This window comes from Sycon ciliatum, chromosome 10, assembly GCF_964019385.1.
Source record: "Sycon ciliatum chromosome 10, ocSycCili1.1, whole genome shotgun sequence".
In the NCBI taxonomy this organism is placed as follows: Eukaryota; Metazoa; Porifera; class Calcarea; order Leucosolenida; family Sycettidae; genus Sycon; species Sycon ciliatum.
In genome coordinates, this window is record NC_088652.1 from 12940453 (window position 1) to 12957429 (window position 16977).

The following is a 16977-nucleotide window of genomic DNA, read 5'->3' on the forward strand; positions in this document are numbered from 1 at the left end:
GAGAGAGAGTGAGAGAGAGAGAGAGAGAGAGAGAGAGAGAGAGAGAGAGAGAGAGAGAGAGAGAGAGAGAGAGAGAGAGAGAGAGAGAGAGAGAGAGAGAGAGAGAGAGAGAGAGAGAAGAGAGAGAGAGAGAAGGAGAGAGAAGGAGAGAGAGAGAGAGAGAGAGAGAGAGAGAGAGAGAGAGAGAGAGAGAGAGAGAGAGAGAGAGAAGAGAGAGAGAGAGAGAGAGAGAGAGAGAGAGAGAGAGAGAGAGAGAGAGACGAAGAGACAGAGAGACAGACAAAGAGAGAGAGAGGGACAGAGAGAGGGAGAGGGACAGAGAGAGGGACAGAGAGAGAGAGAGAGAGAGAGAGAGAGAGAGAGAGAGAGAGAGAGAGAGAGAGAGAGAGCAAGGAGCTAGCATAAAGACACACAGACAGGTACATTCCAAACACAACCGCAGTGAGCGTTACCTTTGAGAACAGTGGGCTACACCAATCTCCACAGTACTCCAAACAGCTAACAGGCAACAACAATAAAAACACAATCTACAACAAACATGGCGGCGGGTGAACAGGATAACACAGCGGCATAAAAGCGGTAAAATAGGTACTCCACGTTAAATTGACCTAGCTCGAAGAGGCACAGCACATTGGCACATGTCTACTCGCAAACGTGATCAGCAATGTCTGTCCATACCAGTACAGACGCCAGATCCAATCCATCCGAATTGGTGAGCACGGGTGAGATGCATTCAGGGTTGCCATGGTAAAACATGGCCGCAGCCAGCACTCAAGCATCAAGCAGCCGAACGGCGAGGCGGCAGATTTAAATAATTGCAGCCAGCTGACTATGCACATGTGAGCAGTGGTAGCAATACTGCTACTGCTGCTACAGCTGTTGCAAGTAGCAATATCCTTGTCTTTGGGCACGTTGCAATACTACTACACTGGAGGAGAGACTCTGCTGCACTGCACTGCACTGTAGCATGTTGTACACAGGCGGTCTGCAGTGGCACAGTCACGCAATCGCGCGACTTGACGTACACTGCACTCGCGCACTGCCACGAAAGCACACACACACACACACACTGCCGAGCTTGGCGGCGCACAAGACGATCGCTAACGCTACACTGCCCTGCGGTGATGTCGGACCGCCAGGACGTTCCAGGCCACTCGCTCGCAACGCAGCACACTCATCCTCCGTTCTCTACAAAACATCGACCAACGCGGTCGATGCCCCCAGCATGGTGGCGGGGGTGGCTTGCCTTCATGAGCCGTTCCACCACTCGTACGCCTTGACGGCCGTGTACAGGATAGCTAGGCCGGACACGGTGTTGTGCAGGTATTTTCGCACTCGGTCGTCTCGCCGCACGAGCACCAGCGGGCTGGCGGTGGTGAGGCGCTCCACACGCAGCCGTGACATGACTCTACCGTCCAGGTCCACCTGGTACTTGCAGCAAGGGTCGCTCTGCCACGAGATGCCGTACAGCATGGCGCACGCTCCGCTCATGAACCCCAGGGGGTAGTGCACCATGGCCACACGGCCGGGCAGCAGCAGCGGGCATAGCAGGCAGCACGCCCCACTGACCACTGCGCCCTTGTGCAGAAAGTTCCCAAAGCGTATCCACTTGGCCGCCTCGTCACCGATCTTGGTCGGCTCTATCAGAATAACATCACGCTTCTCCTCCAGCATGCGCTCCAGCTCCTGAGCGAAGTGCTCGTTTGCATTGCTGTCATCATAAATTTCTCGAATGACACCGACGTTGTCCAAATCCAAATCCTCATCAATCCTGCACAAGACAAAACAACCAAAAATGGACAGCAATGAGACCGACCGAGGCTGCGGGGGAGTGGAAGAGAAGAAGGCCTTACCTCTCCTTCGCCATAGTCTCGCCAAGATAACCAAAAACAGCTTTCAAACAAACGCCCACCAACCGAAGGCAAAGTGAATCATTCCAGGGCAAAACTAAACAAACCAAAAATTCTCAAAACGAGGTCGTGCACAAAACCAACACACCCGGGGGTCAGTTTCATCTTTTGAAATGAGCGCTAGAAATCTTGATTTTTCTTTGAGGAAATTTGCCGCAAAACCCATTTCAACTCCATCTTGAGTTTTTCTCATGTACGAATCTGCCATGTGTGTAGCCTGTAAAAGCTGAATTTGTGCGCTTTTGGTTTCATTCGGTGAAACACCACAGTCAAACTCGTCAGGTTTATCTGATCACCCACGTCATTCACACTCAGCTATTCTGCACAATGCATGTACATCATGCACCCACAACAACAAGACAGATCAGATTTTTTCTTCAAAACAATCTTGTTCAACAACTCAAGACTGAACAGCCTCGCGTCGCTGAGTTTTTGTTTTTGAGTTTGGGGAGCAGATTAGCAGTAGTGAGTGCACCTTGATTGTGTTTTACCCTTGAGGCGTGCTCCCTCCGTCCATCGCGAGCCATGGCTAGCCTGTTTTCAGGAGCTTTCTCCACGCCAGTTGGTGCTCTAATTGGTGAGATTTTCTCTGACGTCTTCAATGTCGCGTTATAGTTCTGTTTGTGTCCACTCGTGTTCGCCAGCAAGCCAGCGTGTTGAGTATGAGGGCAGCTGCACGTTTATGTTTCACTGGTTTCCTGCGCAGAACGGTCCACCAAGGAGGATGGCGATATGCGAAATGATGGCATAAATCGTGCGATATGCTACGAAGTGACATCAACGGACGAAGGGTAGGTAGACGGCCTTGTTGTTACCCCCAGCTACATTCGCACATCAGAGCCCTTTGGACGTGTCATGCTTCTTGTTTCGCTGTCTTTGTTTCATAGTTTTAGATTGAGTGTTATGGAAAATTAAGGATAGAGGAGTGTTTTGGTCTGCTCGCTGCGAATTTGTCAAGCGATACAACTCGTGTTGAAACGCTATCTTTGGCCTGTGGTGTCTGTGTTTGTTTTTGGGTATTCACGTGCTATGACGTCATTGTAAAGTGTTCATTGTAATTTTGCAAGGAGGTTGAGTGACAGGGAGCCATGTCAAACTCCTTGTTCTGCATACTCGACATTTCCCTGCTGTGTACGCAGCACTATAATTATCTGCATTGTCCACACTGAGGTGTGCGAATGTTCATACTCAATTTGAGTGATGAAGCGATGCAGCATGCACGACTGCAGGATGTCCAAGTGCATGCGCTGTATTTGTTGCAGCACACAATTACGCTAGTACAGGTGGAATCCTGATAATTCGAATATGGCTTAATTCAAAGATCCCGCTTAATTAGAAGTTTTTCCAGGGCCGATTTCTAGCAATACGATTCCCACATAAACAATTTCTGATAATTCGAACCTCGAATTGGATATGTCCGGTTAATTAGAAGTTCCACGGATTCCACTTACATAGAAAATGTGTGGGATTTGTGCTGATAATTCGAAGTTAGCCAAGTGTAATTCAAAGTTCACTGTACACTGTACTGGTCAGTTCAGTTTGCATGCGCAGGCTGTGACAGTCAGTTCAGTATCCGTGAAATCTGTGTCTAAGGTCCATACCGCAGCTCTGTTTGACCATGAGAGCATTTTGACATACATATTGTGTTGTGGGTGCATGTTTGGATAATTAGAATGTCCGGATAATTAGAAGTTTTTTCCTGGCATTTTGAGGTTCGAATTATCAGGATTCCACCTGTACTAGTTCCAGCAATAGTTTACAAGCCAGAGTACTTTGCACGCGACTCGGCATCCGATTGCGAAAGCGGCATCCGTCGTTTACATCATACTTCTTCCGCTTCATTAAAACTGTCGCTTCACACATCGCAATGCGTGTCACTTGCTTGTCCAAAGTCGGTCTGTCGGAATCGCTGCTTTCTGTGTTCGAACATTGCTACGACCCTTCGTGCACAATGCCTATTTGCTACGGAAGCTGTGGTGGTCTCAGAGCTTTCGTCCGCACCAAACAAATTAATCACGCTCCGCACTATTTCGCCCCAGGGTGCGTTTGTGTCACTTGCTTGTCCAAAGTCGGTCTGTCGGAATCGCTGCTTTCTGTGTTCGAACATTGCTACGACCCTTCGTGCACAATGCCTATTTGCTACGGAAGCTGTGGTGGTCTCAGAGCTTTCGTCCGCACCAAACAAATTAATCACGCTCCGCACTATTTCGCCCCAGGGTGCGTATCATTTTTCTGGAGTCCGTGCCGGCCCACAATCGTCCGCGTGGACATTTGTCAAGACTGCAAGCTCCGGTATAAGAATCCTGGTATTTTTCCTGAATTTGAAATGCTGAAGTTGATGATGGCAAGAACAAAGTGTTATCAATTTCCTAAAAAAAAACGCTTCGTGTGGCGCATGTTGCTGCGAAGGTAGCAGGTCCGAAAACACCAACAAAATCAGCGAAGCGCTTGTCAAGGAAAGAAGTTGCGGAACTGCTTACCCTATACCGCTGGAAGGTCGTTACAGTGCATTCCAAAATCCTAGTTTGCCGTCATCGCCTGCCACCAGGCTGGAGGCATGGATCGCTTGAAAACGAAGTTTCATAACGTGAATTTGAACGCGCTTCTTGTTCAGTGTCTTGTTGGTTGCTGAAGAGTCTGCCTCTGATGGAGACGTCGAAGCCGCAAGTGCCGCGAATCGAGAGGCCACAAACTCAAGCTCAGTCCGGCGACAATGCTCTGCTTCAAGTTCTTGCTGATTTCTTCGCTTCGAGTGGTCAAAATAGATTTGAAAATATCGCTCTGGGAAGCGACAATTTTAATGCCGCGGCGGAAGTGATGAATCTTAGGAGCATGTCAGTAATCTCTTGATTTCCAGGAAATCGCCTAATCGAGAAAATCCTGCATCCGTGGAATCGCGATTTTGCCTGGGGACAGATGTTGCAAAGGTCCATTCCTTTTTTGGCAATACAGTCAACTTTGCGTCTAACGACACTCGGCGGGGCGTCAGAAAATTGTCCTTATTTGCGAAGTGTCCCTTATACCGGAAGTCTCATTATATGTATTACAGTTAGATGGGACTTTGCTCTGGGCATGGAAATTCTGTCGTTATTCGCGAATTGTCGTTATATCTGCAGCGAAGTTGACTGCATTGTGAATAAGGCAGGTGTTTGCTACTTCAGAGAGGTAATAATGGAACAGGGCAAAGAAGAACATGTGCAAACAAAAATGATAAAACGCGGAGACCCACACTTAGAAGGAATGACGAAAATGTGCAAGTGTGAGGAAACCTAAGAAGTGTGGAATGCAGTGTGGATAACAATAGACAGGCAATCGACGTAACTAATGAGTAGTTGACCACCTACCTCTCAGCCTAAGTGTGAATCTACATGTAGTCTGCTTCTGTTCGCATGGGTTTGGTTTCTGTGTGTGAAAACATTCAGGTTCTAAAGCAGTGAACAACTTGTCACGTTTATTTGCTACTTCACTCCCGTTTTTGTGTGTTTGGTGCACGTTATTTATTCCTGATTTGCAGGCCCGGCCACGCTGTGAAAGCCCTGAAGAAGCGACTTTTCAACAACAAGAACTGGCGCATCGTGCTCAATGCGTTGTCGGTGAGTGAAAGTTGCTACGCCTGTAGGTGACGTGTGGGTTTCTGTTGTGGCTCTGCCTTCTGATACAAGCACCACCCTTTCTTTGTTGAGCCCAATGAAATAGGGAGTTTCTACCTCCTCCTGCCTCTACGTCCAGAAATGACTATGGGCCACCTTTGCCTATTGGTCACGAACACATGTTGAACTTCGTCCCCCGAAATGTTCTGTGATTCTTGCCTCTTCTAATGCTATCCTGTGTGTGGGTGTGGGTGCGTGCGTGCGTGCGTGCGTGTGTGTGCGTTTGCACGTGTGTGCGTTTGCACGTGTGTGCGTTTGCACGTGTGTGTGTGTGTTTGCACGTGTGGGTGTGTGCACGGGCATTTATGTATGTATGTCTCTGCTCCTTGTATGTTGCGTAGCTACTCGAGTTGCTTAGCAGAGAGTGCGGACGTCCTTTCCAAGTTATAATTGCTCAGCGCGAGTTCTTGCAGTCTCTCGTCAATCTGACTGTGCCCAAGGTATGTAGTCAGCACTATTTGTGTGGGCGCCGGGATCGGTTTCTCTGCAATGGTAGCTTGATAATCGACTCTTGATCTTTTCATGACCCGACTCCGCTGTGCTGAAGGTAGTGTTGTCAATTACTGAACAGCAGGGACTGATTACTGATTTACTAGTAGCTTTTCGGTTCGGTCTCTTGCTTCGCCGTGCCACTGTGGATGCTCAGACAGCCGTTCCGTTAGCAATGGCATTCCCTATCTCTCCCCCCCCCCCCCCCCCCACACACACACATAGTATGATACACATGCACACATAGAGGACTATTCAGTTAGACATCTGAGGTTACGTGCCTGCCACTCAGTGTCTCTATTCGTCTTGGGTTCCGCTCACACTCTTCTCTTTCTCTGTTACTACATGACTGTACTCTACTGCCAGGCCAACTCTCCCACGGTAGTGCGAGACTTTGTCCTGCTGCTGATTCAGAAGTGGGCACACGACTATGAAAACGTCCACGAGCTGGTGACGATCTGCGCCATGTACGAAACACTGAAGCAGAAAGGTGAGTGTCGTGTGTTGTTGGGTGTGTTGTGACTTTTAGCTCGTCCGCCGTCGTGCAGTCCAGTTGAACAGTGCACATCTCTGGCAGCTCATGCTGCATGTATTATAAGTTTCACACTGCTGTAAGTCAACAAATATTCGGCACATATTTATTTCCGGCTATTTTCGGCCTGGTCATGTTTGGCCGAAATTTTGTTTTGCAAGGTTCCGTGTGACAGTGTACACAGGCGGCAGCAGTACAGGCCGAAAATGTGATGCGGCTGAAATGGGTTTTAACCCTGGGAGGCCGAAATTTGGATGGGCCGAACATTTGTAGACTTAAAGGGGAAGTTAAGGCAAAAAATAAAATTTCACCAGTTGTAGTCTTCGGGGTGCTGAGTCGAATGGTCGTGGTCCGAGGAAGCTGAGACGCTCCCTTCCTACTTGAATCCCAATCGAACTCGCGCACTTCCACCGAAACTGGGTGACTGCGCCCTACGAGATGGGGATTTGTATGCAAAATGTCACTAAAAGCGCCATTTCGTTCTTATAAAAGCACGGATGACCGCGATTGGCCCATATGTTGTAGTCTTTTGGACGCTGAGTCGACTGGTTTTGGTCCGAAAAGGCTGCGATGCAGCGTTCCTCCTTTATTCCCAATCGAACATGGTTGAACAAGCGGTCACGTGCTCCTGCGTACGCCAGTCACCTGGTCACCGTGCCTGCAGGGTACAACTTACTAGCCTGTTTGACCTTTTTTGGGTGCACTCCTGTCACTCGAGTTGAACTCGAGTTGAACCTTGGTGTGAAAGTTGTCACCTGCTGGCGTGGTGACCAGGTGATTTGGGCACCCAGGAGCACGTGACCACTTGTTCAACCATGTTCGATTGGGAATAAAGGAGGAACGCTGCATCGCAGCCTTTTCGGACCAAAACCAGTCGACTCAGCGTCCAAAAGACTACAACATATGGGCCAATCGCGGTCATCCGTGCTTTTATAAGAACGAAATGGCGCTTTTGGTGACATTTTGCATACAAATCCCCATCTCGTAGGGCGCAGTCACCCAGTTTCGGTGGAAGTGCGCGAGTTCGATTGGGATTCAAGTAGGAAGGGAGCGTCTCAGCTTCCTCGGACCAAGACCATTCGACTCAGCACCCCGAAGACTACAACTGGTGAAATTTTAATTTTTGCCTTGACTTCCCCTTTAAAGTACGCTCCATGGCTGAACCCGGCGAAGGTTGTGACCATGTAATTGTTGGGTAAACTGCCATGCTTTTCATATGAAATCCAACCATGTGAGCGCCGGGCGCTGTGCAGCCCTAGACCTGCGAAGACTGGGCTGTGTGAACTGGTGTAGGGCGCAACGCTGAATCTCTCGATCGGATTTCGTTGAGCAGGCACTGTAGAAGAGCAAGATGTGCAACAGCTGTGCTGTGAAACTGGTTGCTGCACGTCACCAGCCCTTGCAGTACTCACGGCCTCTGTGCCATGCACGGCTGCTGTGCACCCTCCTGCATCCACTTGTGTTTTGCATGATGTCTTGTAACATAATTGTTACATTGTTCCTGTGTGTGTGTGTGTGTGTGTGTGTGTGTGCGCGCGTGTGTGTGTGCGCGTGTGTGTGTGCGCGCATGTGTGTGTGTGTGTGTGCGTGTCTATGCACATGCTTTCGACCTTTACAGGTACTGACTTTCCGTCGCGCGAGCTGTCTGAGTTGACTCCCATCCTGAGCTTGCAGAGAGTGAGTTTGGGCTGCATGGCGCAGCCATTGTGTGTGTGTGCCCAGAGATCTGCGACAAGCTTTCTCTTTTTGTGGTGGTCACTCGATTCATATTTTACTGCCAATCTTCCAGGCACTTAATTTTTTAGATTCCGGAATGAGAATGCTCATAGCAGCATGTAAGGTGGAATGATCATCTCCGAAAAGAATCATTCTCGGCGATTCCCATTCTGGAACGGGACCAGCCTAACGGAATTTTTTGACCAAACAAATGGGCAAGAATGATTCCCAGTGATTCCCATTGTAGAATGTGACCAACCAAACGCCACCTTAATCTTTGCATGATTCTTCCTGTTTCTAGTTGTACTCCGCGTGTGGGGTTACTGACTACAGTTGCGCTCGGTGAAATCCAACCCAGAGTGCATATTTGGCGCCCTCAACTTGGACGGCCCTTGACGTCCTGGAAGTGGTGTGAATGTACACAATCATGTACACATGCAATGATGTAGTCGAACTGGTCCAGGGCGCCAGCGTTGCACTTTGGGTCGGATCGCCGCAACTGTAGTTTGTCAGAGGCTGAGCGTCGCGTTGCTCTTTGTTGTGCTTGCTGTCCACTGACTCCAGACGGGGTCCGACTCACCACTAGGACATCGGCACACGCCGGCGGCCGGTGGTGGTAGCCCCAGCCTACGCCAGAGCGCACGCCGGTCACCTTCCACCCCGCAGCAGCAGCGCTCCTCCCCCGTTCCCCAGGCCCCTGCCCCCGTCGCTGCTGGTGCCGTTCCCAGCGGACCCGTCCAGCCGTCGACGCAGCAGGAGACCAAGATGCGCGCCGAGCTGAACATCGTGCGCACCAACACCGACGTCCTCAAGGCTCTGCTCGATGAGCTGACACCGGGACAGGAGGCCATTGGCGACTTTCAACTGCTGCAGGTATGCTGTCGCTTTTGTATGATGCTTAATGTTATCGTACAGGGACTAATTTACTTCAAAAAAATTGCATAGCAATAATTGCTACACACCTCGACGTTTGCATAGCAACGCAACAATTTTGCATAGCAGTTTTTTTCCGTCGACAATGCAGTCTTCAGTGCACTTCCACTTATACCGTCAACAAACGCCGTGCTGTAATTCCTCAAACCACGAAGCGAGGACGCCTTCTCCCTGCACATCTTGCAAAATATCTTGGTCACAGCTCCACCACTCGACTCTGCGCGAATCCATTCTTTTTTGGGATCAAATTCAGCAATCCACTTGTCCACAGTACCTTGCTTCACAGACATGCCGGCAGTGAAGAGGCTTCATCAATAAGGCTAGCAGAATTTTACAAAGATAAGTCCTGAACGGTCGAGACGCCTACTGCTAGTGAAGCAACGCGGTCTAAATCTCAAAAGCAGGTGAAGTACTTGTCGACACTCGCCTCGTGCTTCCTGGGCTGCACTTCAAGTAAGTAATTAGTTAGTTTCCAACTCCAAGTGCACGTGCTGCGGTGCGCGTGCGGAGATAGTGTGACATATGGCCATGGTCCCGCGGCCCGCGCGTGCGTATGGTGTAAAATCTACCTGCAGAGTGCAGTGCAGGCTGGACAACCACACACACACAGTCTAATCTCCTAGTCACAGTGCATGGCGCGCCATCTCGTGGCGCCTAACCAGCCACACACACTGTAAAGCTACACATGTGCATGCGCTACGCGTGCACTACAAGTCTATGTCCAGGGCCATACTTAGCTAACATGTATGTTGTGTCGCAGTTTACCGCGACTCACTACGAACTTCGAATCGCAGACACTGTGTTTTGCGTCGCAAACTGCGATGCGATACCGGTTAAATTAGTCCCTGTCGTAGAAAATTCTGAAATTGTGCAATATGTTTGCTCAGCAGGAAAGTCGTTTGGTCTAACGCAGGTTATGGCTGGACGCCATTTCTTAGATTTTTATTGTGCCTGTGGTTGTGTTTGAATGGACCCGGTGTGGCCGGATCCAGTGGTGCTGTGCTGATAGTGTGTTCGTGTGTGTGTCTGTCCGTCTGTCTGTCTGTCTGTGTGTGTGTGTGTACGTGTGTGTGTGCGTGTGTGTGTACGTGTGTGTCTGTGCGTGTGTGTACGTGCGTCTGTTTGTCCTCACACTATATTCCTTGCTTGATCGCGCTCCCCAGGACTTGAACAGCACCTGCCGCACCATGCGTTCTCGCATTGTGGAGCTTATCGACCGAATTTCCCACGACGAGCTTATCTGTAAGGAGATGTTTATGGTTATTTTTCCCGTTCTTTCCAGTTGTTACTCTCTGTGCAGATTGAACATTTGGTACTCGCCGATCGCTTTTATAGCCTATCCTGGCTCTGAACTTCGCATCTGCAATGATTAGTCATCCGCCCTCCGCCAATCAGAGTTCAGCAGGTGTTTGGTCGTAGCACATGCCGGTTTTTACTTCTAACTCTGATTCTATCGTTCACGTTAGGGGATTTTGAAAACCCAAAATACTAGTAAGCTACCTGCAAGAGTACATACCACGGAATTACTCTAGTTTCAGGAATTTTAGGTGCTCCATATTTTCGGTATGCGGGCAAAAGGCCAGGTTAGGCGAACAGAAAATTGAGTTACGGAGTAGCAGTTCCCTATTGGACTATGCGTGTTCGTGTTTGTTCGGTGTATTGAAATTTTAGGTATGAAACAGACGCACCGAAAGTACAGTCAGACCTCGCTTAACCGCACACATCTGTTTTCCACAAAAATATCCGGATAGGCGAGGGAACCGGATAACTGAACACACATACTGTATATGCATGTGGCATATCAAAAGCAATGACATCGTACATACATGTAGACGGGTCCTATGCAGTACAACTAGCGTGCACAGTATCTAAAACAAGCGAGAAAAATGACAAGTGCATGCAACTGAGTGCTGTTCACATGCACCCAGCAGGTCAAGGACCTCATTTGCCTGTACAACTCCCTGATTCTAGCTTCTGCAAGGCACATGCAACCGGATACGACGAAGCTTTTTGTACACATTTCAACCAGTTTGTACACAAAATCATGCACCGGTATGCGGATCGCGAGGTCCGGTTATGTTGTATGCATAACATATGCTGCACATCGGTAACCAGCGATTTTCTTCCGGATGGCGAGGGATCCGGATAAACGAGGACCGGATAAGCGAGGTCTGACTGTACCGAAAATAAAAGTACACCGAAAATTTGTGAAATTACTAGTATGTACTCTTGCTACCGGGCATCTCACACACCCGTGGTCCCTGGCTGCAGGAAGATGTTGTCACCTGTACTTGTTGTGCTGTGCTGTGCTGACATTCAGGTGAGCTACTAGGCACCAACGACCACCTGAACAACGCCTTCATGGAGTACGACGCATACATGGCACGACGCAATGCTGCCGGCAACACACAGCCGGCCGCTGGCGTGGAAACCGTAGCTGCGGCGACCACGCCGTCGGTGTTGGCTGCGCCTCCGTCGCCGTCCGTGCAGCGACCGCCCCAAGCAGCAACGGCGACGGCAGATACTGGGGCTGGCGTATCCCTGATTGATATGGACGCAACCGGGGCACCGCCGACGCAAGCGATGGGTGGCCTGAATCTTGGTGAGTTCTCCTTTGTCAAGCAATTGTGATCTTGTGAACTTAGCGGCCGTCCGTAATTATCAATCTTTTTCACAAAACGAACAAGTTTCGTTTAGGGGTCATCGCAAAAGTTTTCCGTCGTCCCTGAAACGAGCATCGTTCATTTCGTACTTGGACCCCTCCCCTCCCTCTGAAACGAACACAGCTTGCTATGCTGGACGACGAAAATCGCATGCATGTAGTACATGTCATATGTACAGTGTCGGTCGACTTGCGATTTTGGCTCGCACCCCCCCCCCCCCCCCAATGAATCATGTTCGTTTCAGGGACGACAAAAAACTTTTGCGACGACCCCTTACGGGTAGGTGGGTCGAAGACAGTTTCAGTCTAACCGTATGTTTAGAGGAGAAGGCAGACGTGCCGCTGTGTGTCTGGTGAAGTGAAATAAAAACAAAGAAACACACCTGTCCGGTGCCCAAGAACTGTGGGCTCAAGAGTCACAGCCTACGCCGTTCTTATATTCCATGTAGAACTATGTCAAAACAATAATAAGAGAGGATGAAAAAGTGTTCTTACTCTGAGTTTCACACACTAAGTGATCACCAGAAAACAGACAACCTGGAACCTCTCTGTTTTCTAGAACTATGTTATGTATATAGGTGGGCCACCGTGTACATTAGGGTATCAGTGGGCCACCGTGTACATTGGGGTATCCTGGCCCTGGTGAAATCCTAGCCTGTTCGTTCCTCGACGCCCGGCAGTACTATGATGTACTTTGCCGGTGCTTGGCTGGGTCTGATCTGCTCAGCACACCACGTGGGGGGGGGGGGGGGGTGCTGGTACAGTCAAATCTGCCGTTAGCGACCTCTGCTGTAGGCGACCACCTACCATTAGCGACCTATTTTCCGTGCACCGACGGTTTCACATACAAATTGATCTGTCCAGAGCGACCATCTGCTATGCGCGACCAGCGACCGCGATTTCATGCACGGTGGCTGCATTCAAATCTGCTGTAAGCGACCGCGACCCACGTTCAGTCAGGTGCGAAACTGTACTTGCCACTGCGCTGTCAACTGCAAGATGTGAAAATGCACTGTCTTGCAAGTGCGATCGACTGGCCCTGGCACCCCTATATTGAGACCGCTTTTTCTTGCACCAAGGGGCGGTCGCTTACGACAGATTTGACTGTACCTTGGTCTTTGAGAGTTAGCATTTAGACGAATGCAGGGTTTTCCGCTTTTTTTATTTATTTGTTTGTTCATTCACAATCACGTGGCACTAGCCAATGAAAGGGTGATGTGGGCGATAGACGACCATGGTGGTAATAGAAGGGATGGCATGCATGGTGTGTCTATCTCAATTCCTATACTCTATGCCTGCTTCTTGGTCTAGGTGTGCTGTCAATACCGGTATCTGTCTGCTTTCATGGTGTTGTTTCTTTCTAAGATCCCTTCGCGCAGCCACCACCGCAGCCAGCAGATGACGATGATGACTTTGATATGTTTGCGCAGAGTCGTGGCCAGAGGTAATGCTGCTGTCTGGCATTGCAGCACTTTCTACGCTGCATGTGCTGTTTCTGAGCTGTCTTACTGCCTGTCTGATCAGTTTGACTTCATCCTCTCTGTTTCACACATTGACTCATTCATTCTCTCTCTTTCTCTCTCTCTCTCTCTCTCTCTCTCTCTCTCTCTCTCTCTCTCTCTCTCTTTGCCTCTCCATTTCACAGTACGGCTGCTCCAGCAGTTAACCAAGCAGATACATCTAGGAATCCGTTTGCCAGGTAAGCGCTAATAACCTTGCACTCTCAAAACTCCACATGCTGGAAGCTGAGGCCCTACCCCTATTGGTGACAACGCTGAGCACTGCATTGGCCTAGCGCTACAAACGCTGAACCTACCCCGTAACGGCGTGTATGAAGGCAGTGCATGTACTTGTAGCCGCAAAGGCCTATGTTCAACCATGCGTTTCTTCGAACTGTGGCTGAAGCAACTTCTTGTATACCGGTCGTTATCGATCGTTACAACAATGCGGTTACATAGCCGGTGGATAGATACGGGGTAGAGTTTGCTAATCGGTGTTTGCAGTAGTTACCTGTTTCCAGCTGGAAATTGGCTTGACTGGAGGTGCTGCTTTCTGTTATTCCCATGTCTACCCTAAGGAACGACTGCACATGTAGTTAGCACCCTTTTTTCTTGGCAAATTTGACCAGCAGCAAATGGACTCGTGTGCTGCATGTTGAAGTGTGGGGTGCCCGAGTGAGATATTATCCGCAGTCAGAATGCTTGTTTCCTGGACTTGAACGAATTTGCATTATTGATACATTATCGATACTGTAAAACAGGTTATTCTCGGTGTACCTTAAATTTCGGTGATTTCAGTAGAAATTCCAGGCACCTAAGTTTAGATTACAACACCTAAATAGCACTGCTGTGTGTGAAGGGAATGTTGGCTTTGTTGTCACCTAATTCTAAGTTACACCTGAACCCCATCAGGTCCCTGACGCCGAAATTTACATGTTTTACAGCATCCGTTGGTTGAGGGAGTTGAAACAAGAAAATCGATATGGATGATATTATTATAAACGATATTCTAACGTCATGGGTTTTCGGTTTGTGCTTTTTCAAGTGCGGTTTGTACTTTTATGTCTGTTTCATCGCGTTCTGCTTTATAGCGATATTGCAACGGGCGGCGGTGGTCCTATGCATGCAGGTACAGCTGCAGCACCAGTATCGAGTGGCGGACCCGTCACAAGCTCAGGTATGTGCTGATTATGCTCTGTGTGTGGGTGGGTGTGTGGGTGGGTGTGTGTGGGTGTGTGGGTGTGTGTGGGTGTCAGAGACAGACAGAGACAGAGACTTCAAGCGAAGTACCTGTACAAGTAGTGTTGCAAAAGAAGGATCCACGAGTAGTTGTTGGCGTTGCGGAAAAAGTACTTACAAGTTAGAAGTATCCCTATGTGTACTCGTGCATGTGGTGCTATTGCTCTCGCTCTCCAACGACTTGCTACATATTGGATGTGTGTCTGTGCGTGCTTGCGGCATGTGTGCATGCACGAGTACATGTCTGTATGTGATATGTGTATGCGCGCATGAGTGTATGTGTGTGTGTGTGTGTGTGTGTGCGTGCATGAATGCATGAGTGCATGTGTGTGTTTACTTGTGTGCATGTATGTATGTGTGTGTACGTGTAGAATTTGACGACTTCCTGGCACGGCGGACCAACATCATACCGGCCACCACCAGCCCGGAGACGGCGGCAAACCTCTACAACCCGTCGCCACCCGTCACGCGTACAGCGACGCAGGACCGCACGCACGCACCATCCCCGTCACATCTGCAACAACAGCAGCAGCAAGCCGTACCCTCGCAGGACGCCAATTTGCAGGATCTGTTGGCCTTTGCTGCACCCGCCTCGCAGGCTACCATGCAGACGGCGCAGAACCCGGTGCCGGGCGGTCGACCAGCCATGCAGACTCACGATCCCACCGCCGACATGTTTGGCTTCTAGGATTTCTATTTCTCTCTCGGCACGCGTCACCACCGCCACCTGTTGTGTCGCCAGCTCACCTCCAGGGTGCACTGTCTCAGTGATTGTGGTGCGCTCCGCAGACTTGAATTGTAGTTGGTGTGTATCGAGCTCGGGTGAAGCTCTCTCACGCTCTCTTGTTTGCGCACTGCTTGTCTGCGCACGTTTGACGTTGTACTGCTCTGCGTAACTTGGCTTTCCCCGTCACCAGCCCGCTGCTGTCTCGGAGCTCTCGGCGAACCTCTGCGTCCGGACCAGGAACAAGATGATTGTTGTTGCCCATGTCCTGCTCTGCGTTTGCTTCGTGGCGTGTTTTTTGTTGGCCTGCATGTGGGTGCTGAGGTGTGCGCGTGTCTGCACGTGTTGGTCTGTGTGTGCGTGTGTGTGTGTGTGCCCGCGTCCCGTTGTTGCATTGATTCGTCTTATTCGACGTAATAGTTTCGTCATGGTTACCGGTAATTTTTTACTCACACTGTTCATGCTGGAGGTCGGATGCTAGGCTGTCTATTTTCTTGGGGGGTTTTGCCTCTCTTTTTTGCCCCTGTCTCTCTCCTCAAAGAATTACCTCTTTGTCGTGATCAGTTCGTTTCTGCCCTTGTGGTTCCATGCAAGAAGCTTGTGTTACACCGCAGGCATCAATGCTTCCGAAACTATTCTGATGCCACTAGGTGTTTTCTCTCATGTTCTCCGTTCGATTCATCGGCTGGGCGTCTCGCCGGGCCATGTTTTCGCCCTGAGCCACCGTTTAACTGTTCTAGTTGCAGTTTCATCTTTAGCTCATGAGTTCTTGCTAGACGCCGTTCAATTTTCAATATCTGCAGTTTGTTTCCTTGGCTACTGCTGCTTAGCACATTCTTCGTGTACTTTCCCCCCGACATACGCGTACACTGAAGTATTTTGGGGCCCGTTTGCTGTTATTACCTCTGCTCCATTGATACCCCCCCGCCTCTGCTGCAGAGCCTGGCGTGTCGGCCTTGCCTGTTTGCAACGAACTCCTCGCCAGCTGTAATCTCGCTACGTTTCTCAACACAACTTTTAAAAAAACCTGCCTAGCCACTATGCACGCTCCCGCTTGCCGCCCAACCTAACTCATTTTTATCTATTATGATAGCTATCCACGACATACTCGCGCTCCAATCCAATCCGGATCTCTTTTCGGTTTGTTTATTTTTTTTGTCTCACGCGCCACCCGCCTGCGCTGGTATTGCGGTTCTGTAGTTGCTCCTGTCCGTTGAATGCTATGCTGTGGCAGGCGCACACGTCTACTGTCTACATGCTTGCCTCGATTCTTTCCGTGCTGCTCTTCATGTACACGTGAATTCAGTATTAATCTGTTGATCTTTTGTGTTTCTTGTCATGTCGGCACAGGATGCCTGCCTCTGCCTCCATGGTAACGGAGTCCACGTTTTTTTTTGAAGGTCCCTCGAGTGTCATCTTCGACCGGTTTCACTGGACTTTTAAAATTATTACCAGTTCTGTGCTTTTTTTTACAGCAGCAACTACATGGCATGGGTTGCTGCTGCCAGACACTTCTGTGCTTTTTAAAACTTTATAGAATGATTGTTGTGCCTTGGCAAACATGTTTCTTTAGTTTAGGCAAACCGACCACTTCGTGACGATTGCCATGCAGGCAGGCGTGCA

General features: G+C 49.6%; 2 protein-coding genes across 2 annotated transcripts; one reads left to right on the forward strand and one right to left on the reverse strand.

Moving 5' to 3' along the window:
* Positions 1-448: 448 nt before the first annotated feature.
* On the reverse strand, positions 449-1990 carry LOC135825770 (transmembrane protein 11, mitochondrial-like). Its single transcript, XM_065338388.1, has 2 exons — positions 1854-1990; positions 449-1771 (listed from the first exon to the last, which is right to left on the reverse strand). Exons 1-2 carry the CDS (start codon positions 1865-1867, stop codon positions 1249-1251), a joined length of 537 nt encoding a protein of 178 aa, XP_065194460.1. The 5' UTR covers positions 1868-1990; the 3' UTR covers positions 449-1248.
* Positions 1991-2274: 284 nt separating this feature from the next.
* Positions 2275-16674, forward strand: LOC135825862 (TOM1-like protein 2). The gene is made up of 13 exons (XM_065338496.1): positions 2275-2487; positions 2617-2701; positions 5425-5503; positions 5902-6000; positions 6416-6539; positions 8200-8258; positions 8862-9170; positions 10394-10472; positions 11551-11832; positions 13258-13336; positions 13538-13591; positions 14483-14568; positions 15002-16674. Exons 1-13 carry the CDS (start codon positions 2436-2438, stop codon positions 15316-15318), a joined length of 1704 nt encoding a protein of 567 aa, XP_065194568.1. The 5' UTR covers positions 2275-2435; the 3' UTR covers positions 15319-16674.
* The last annotated feature ends 303 nt before the right edge of the window (positions 16675-16977 follow it).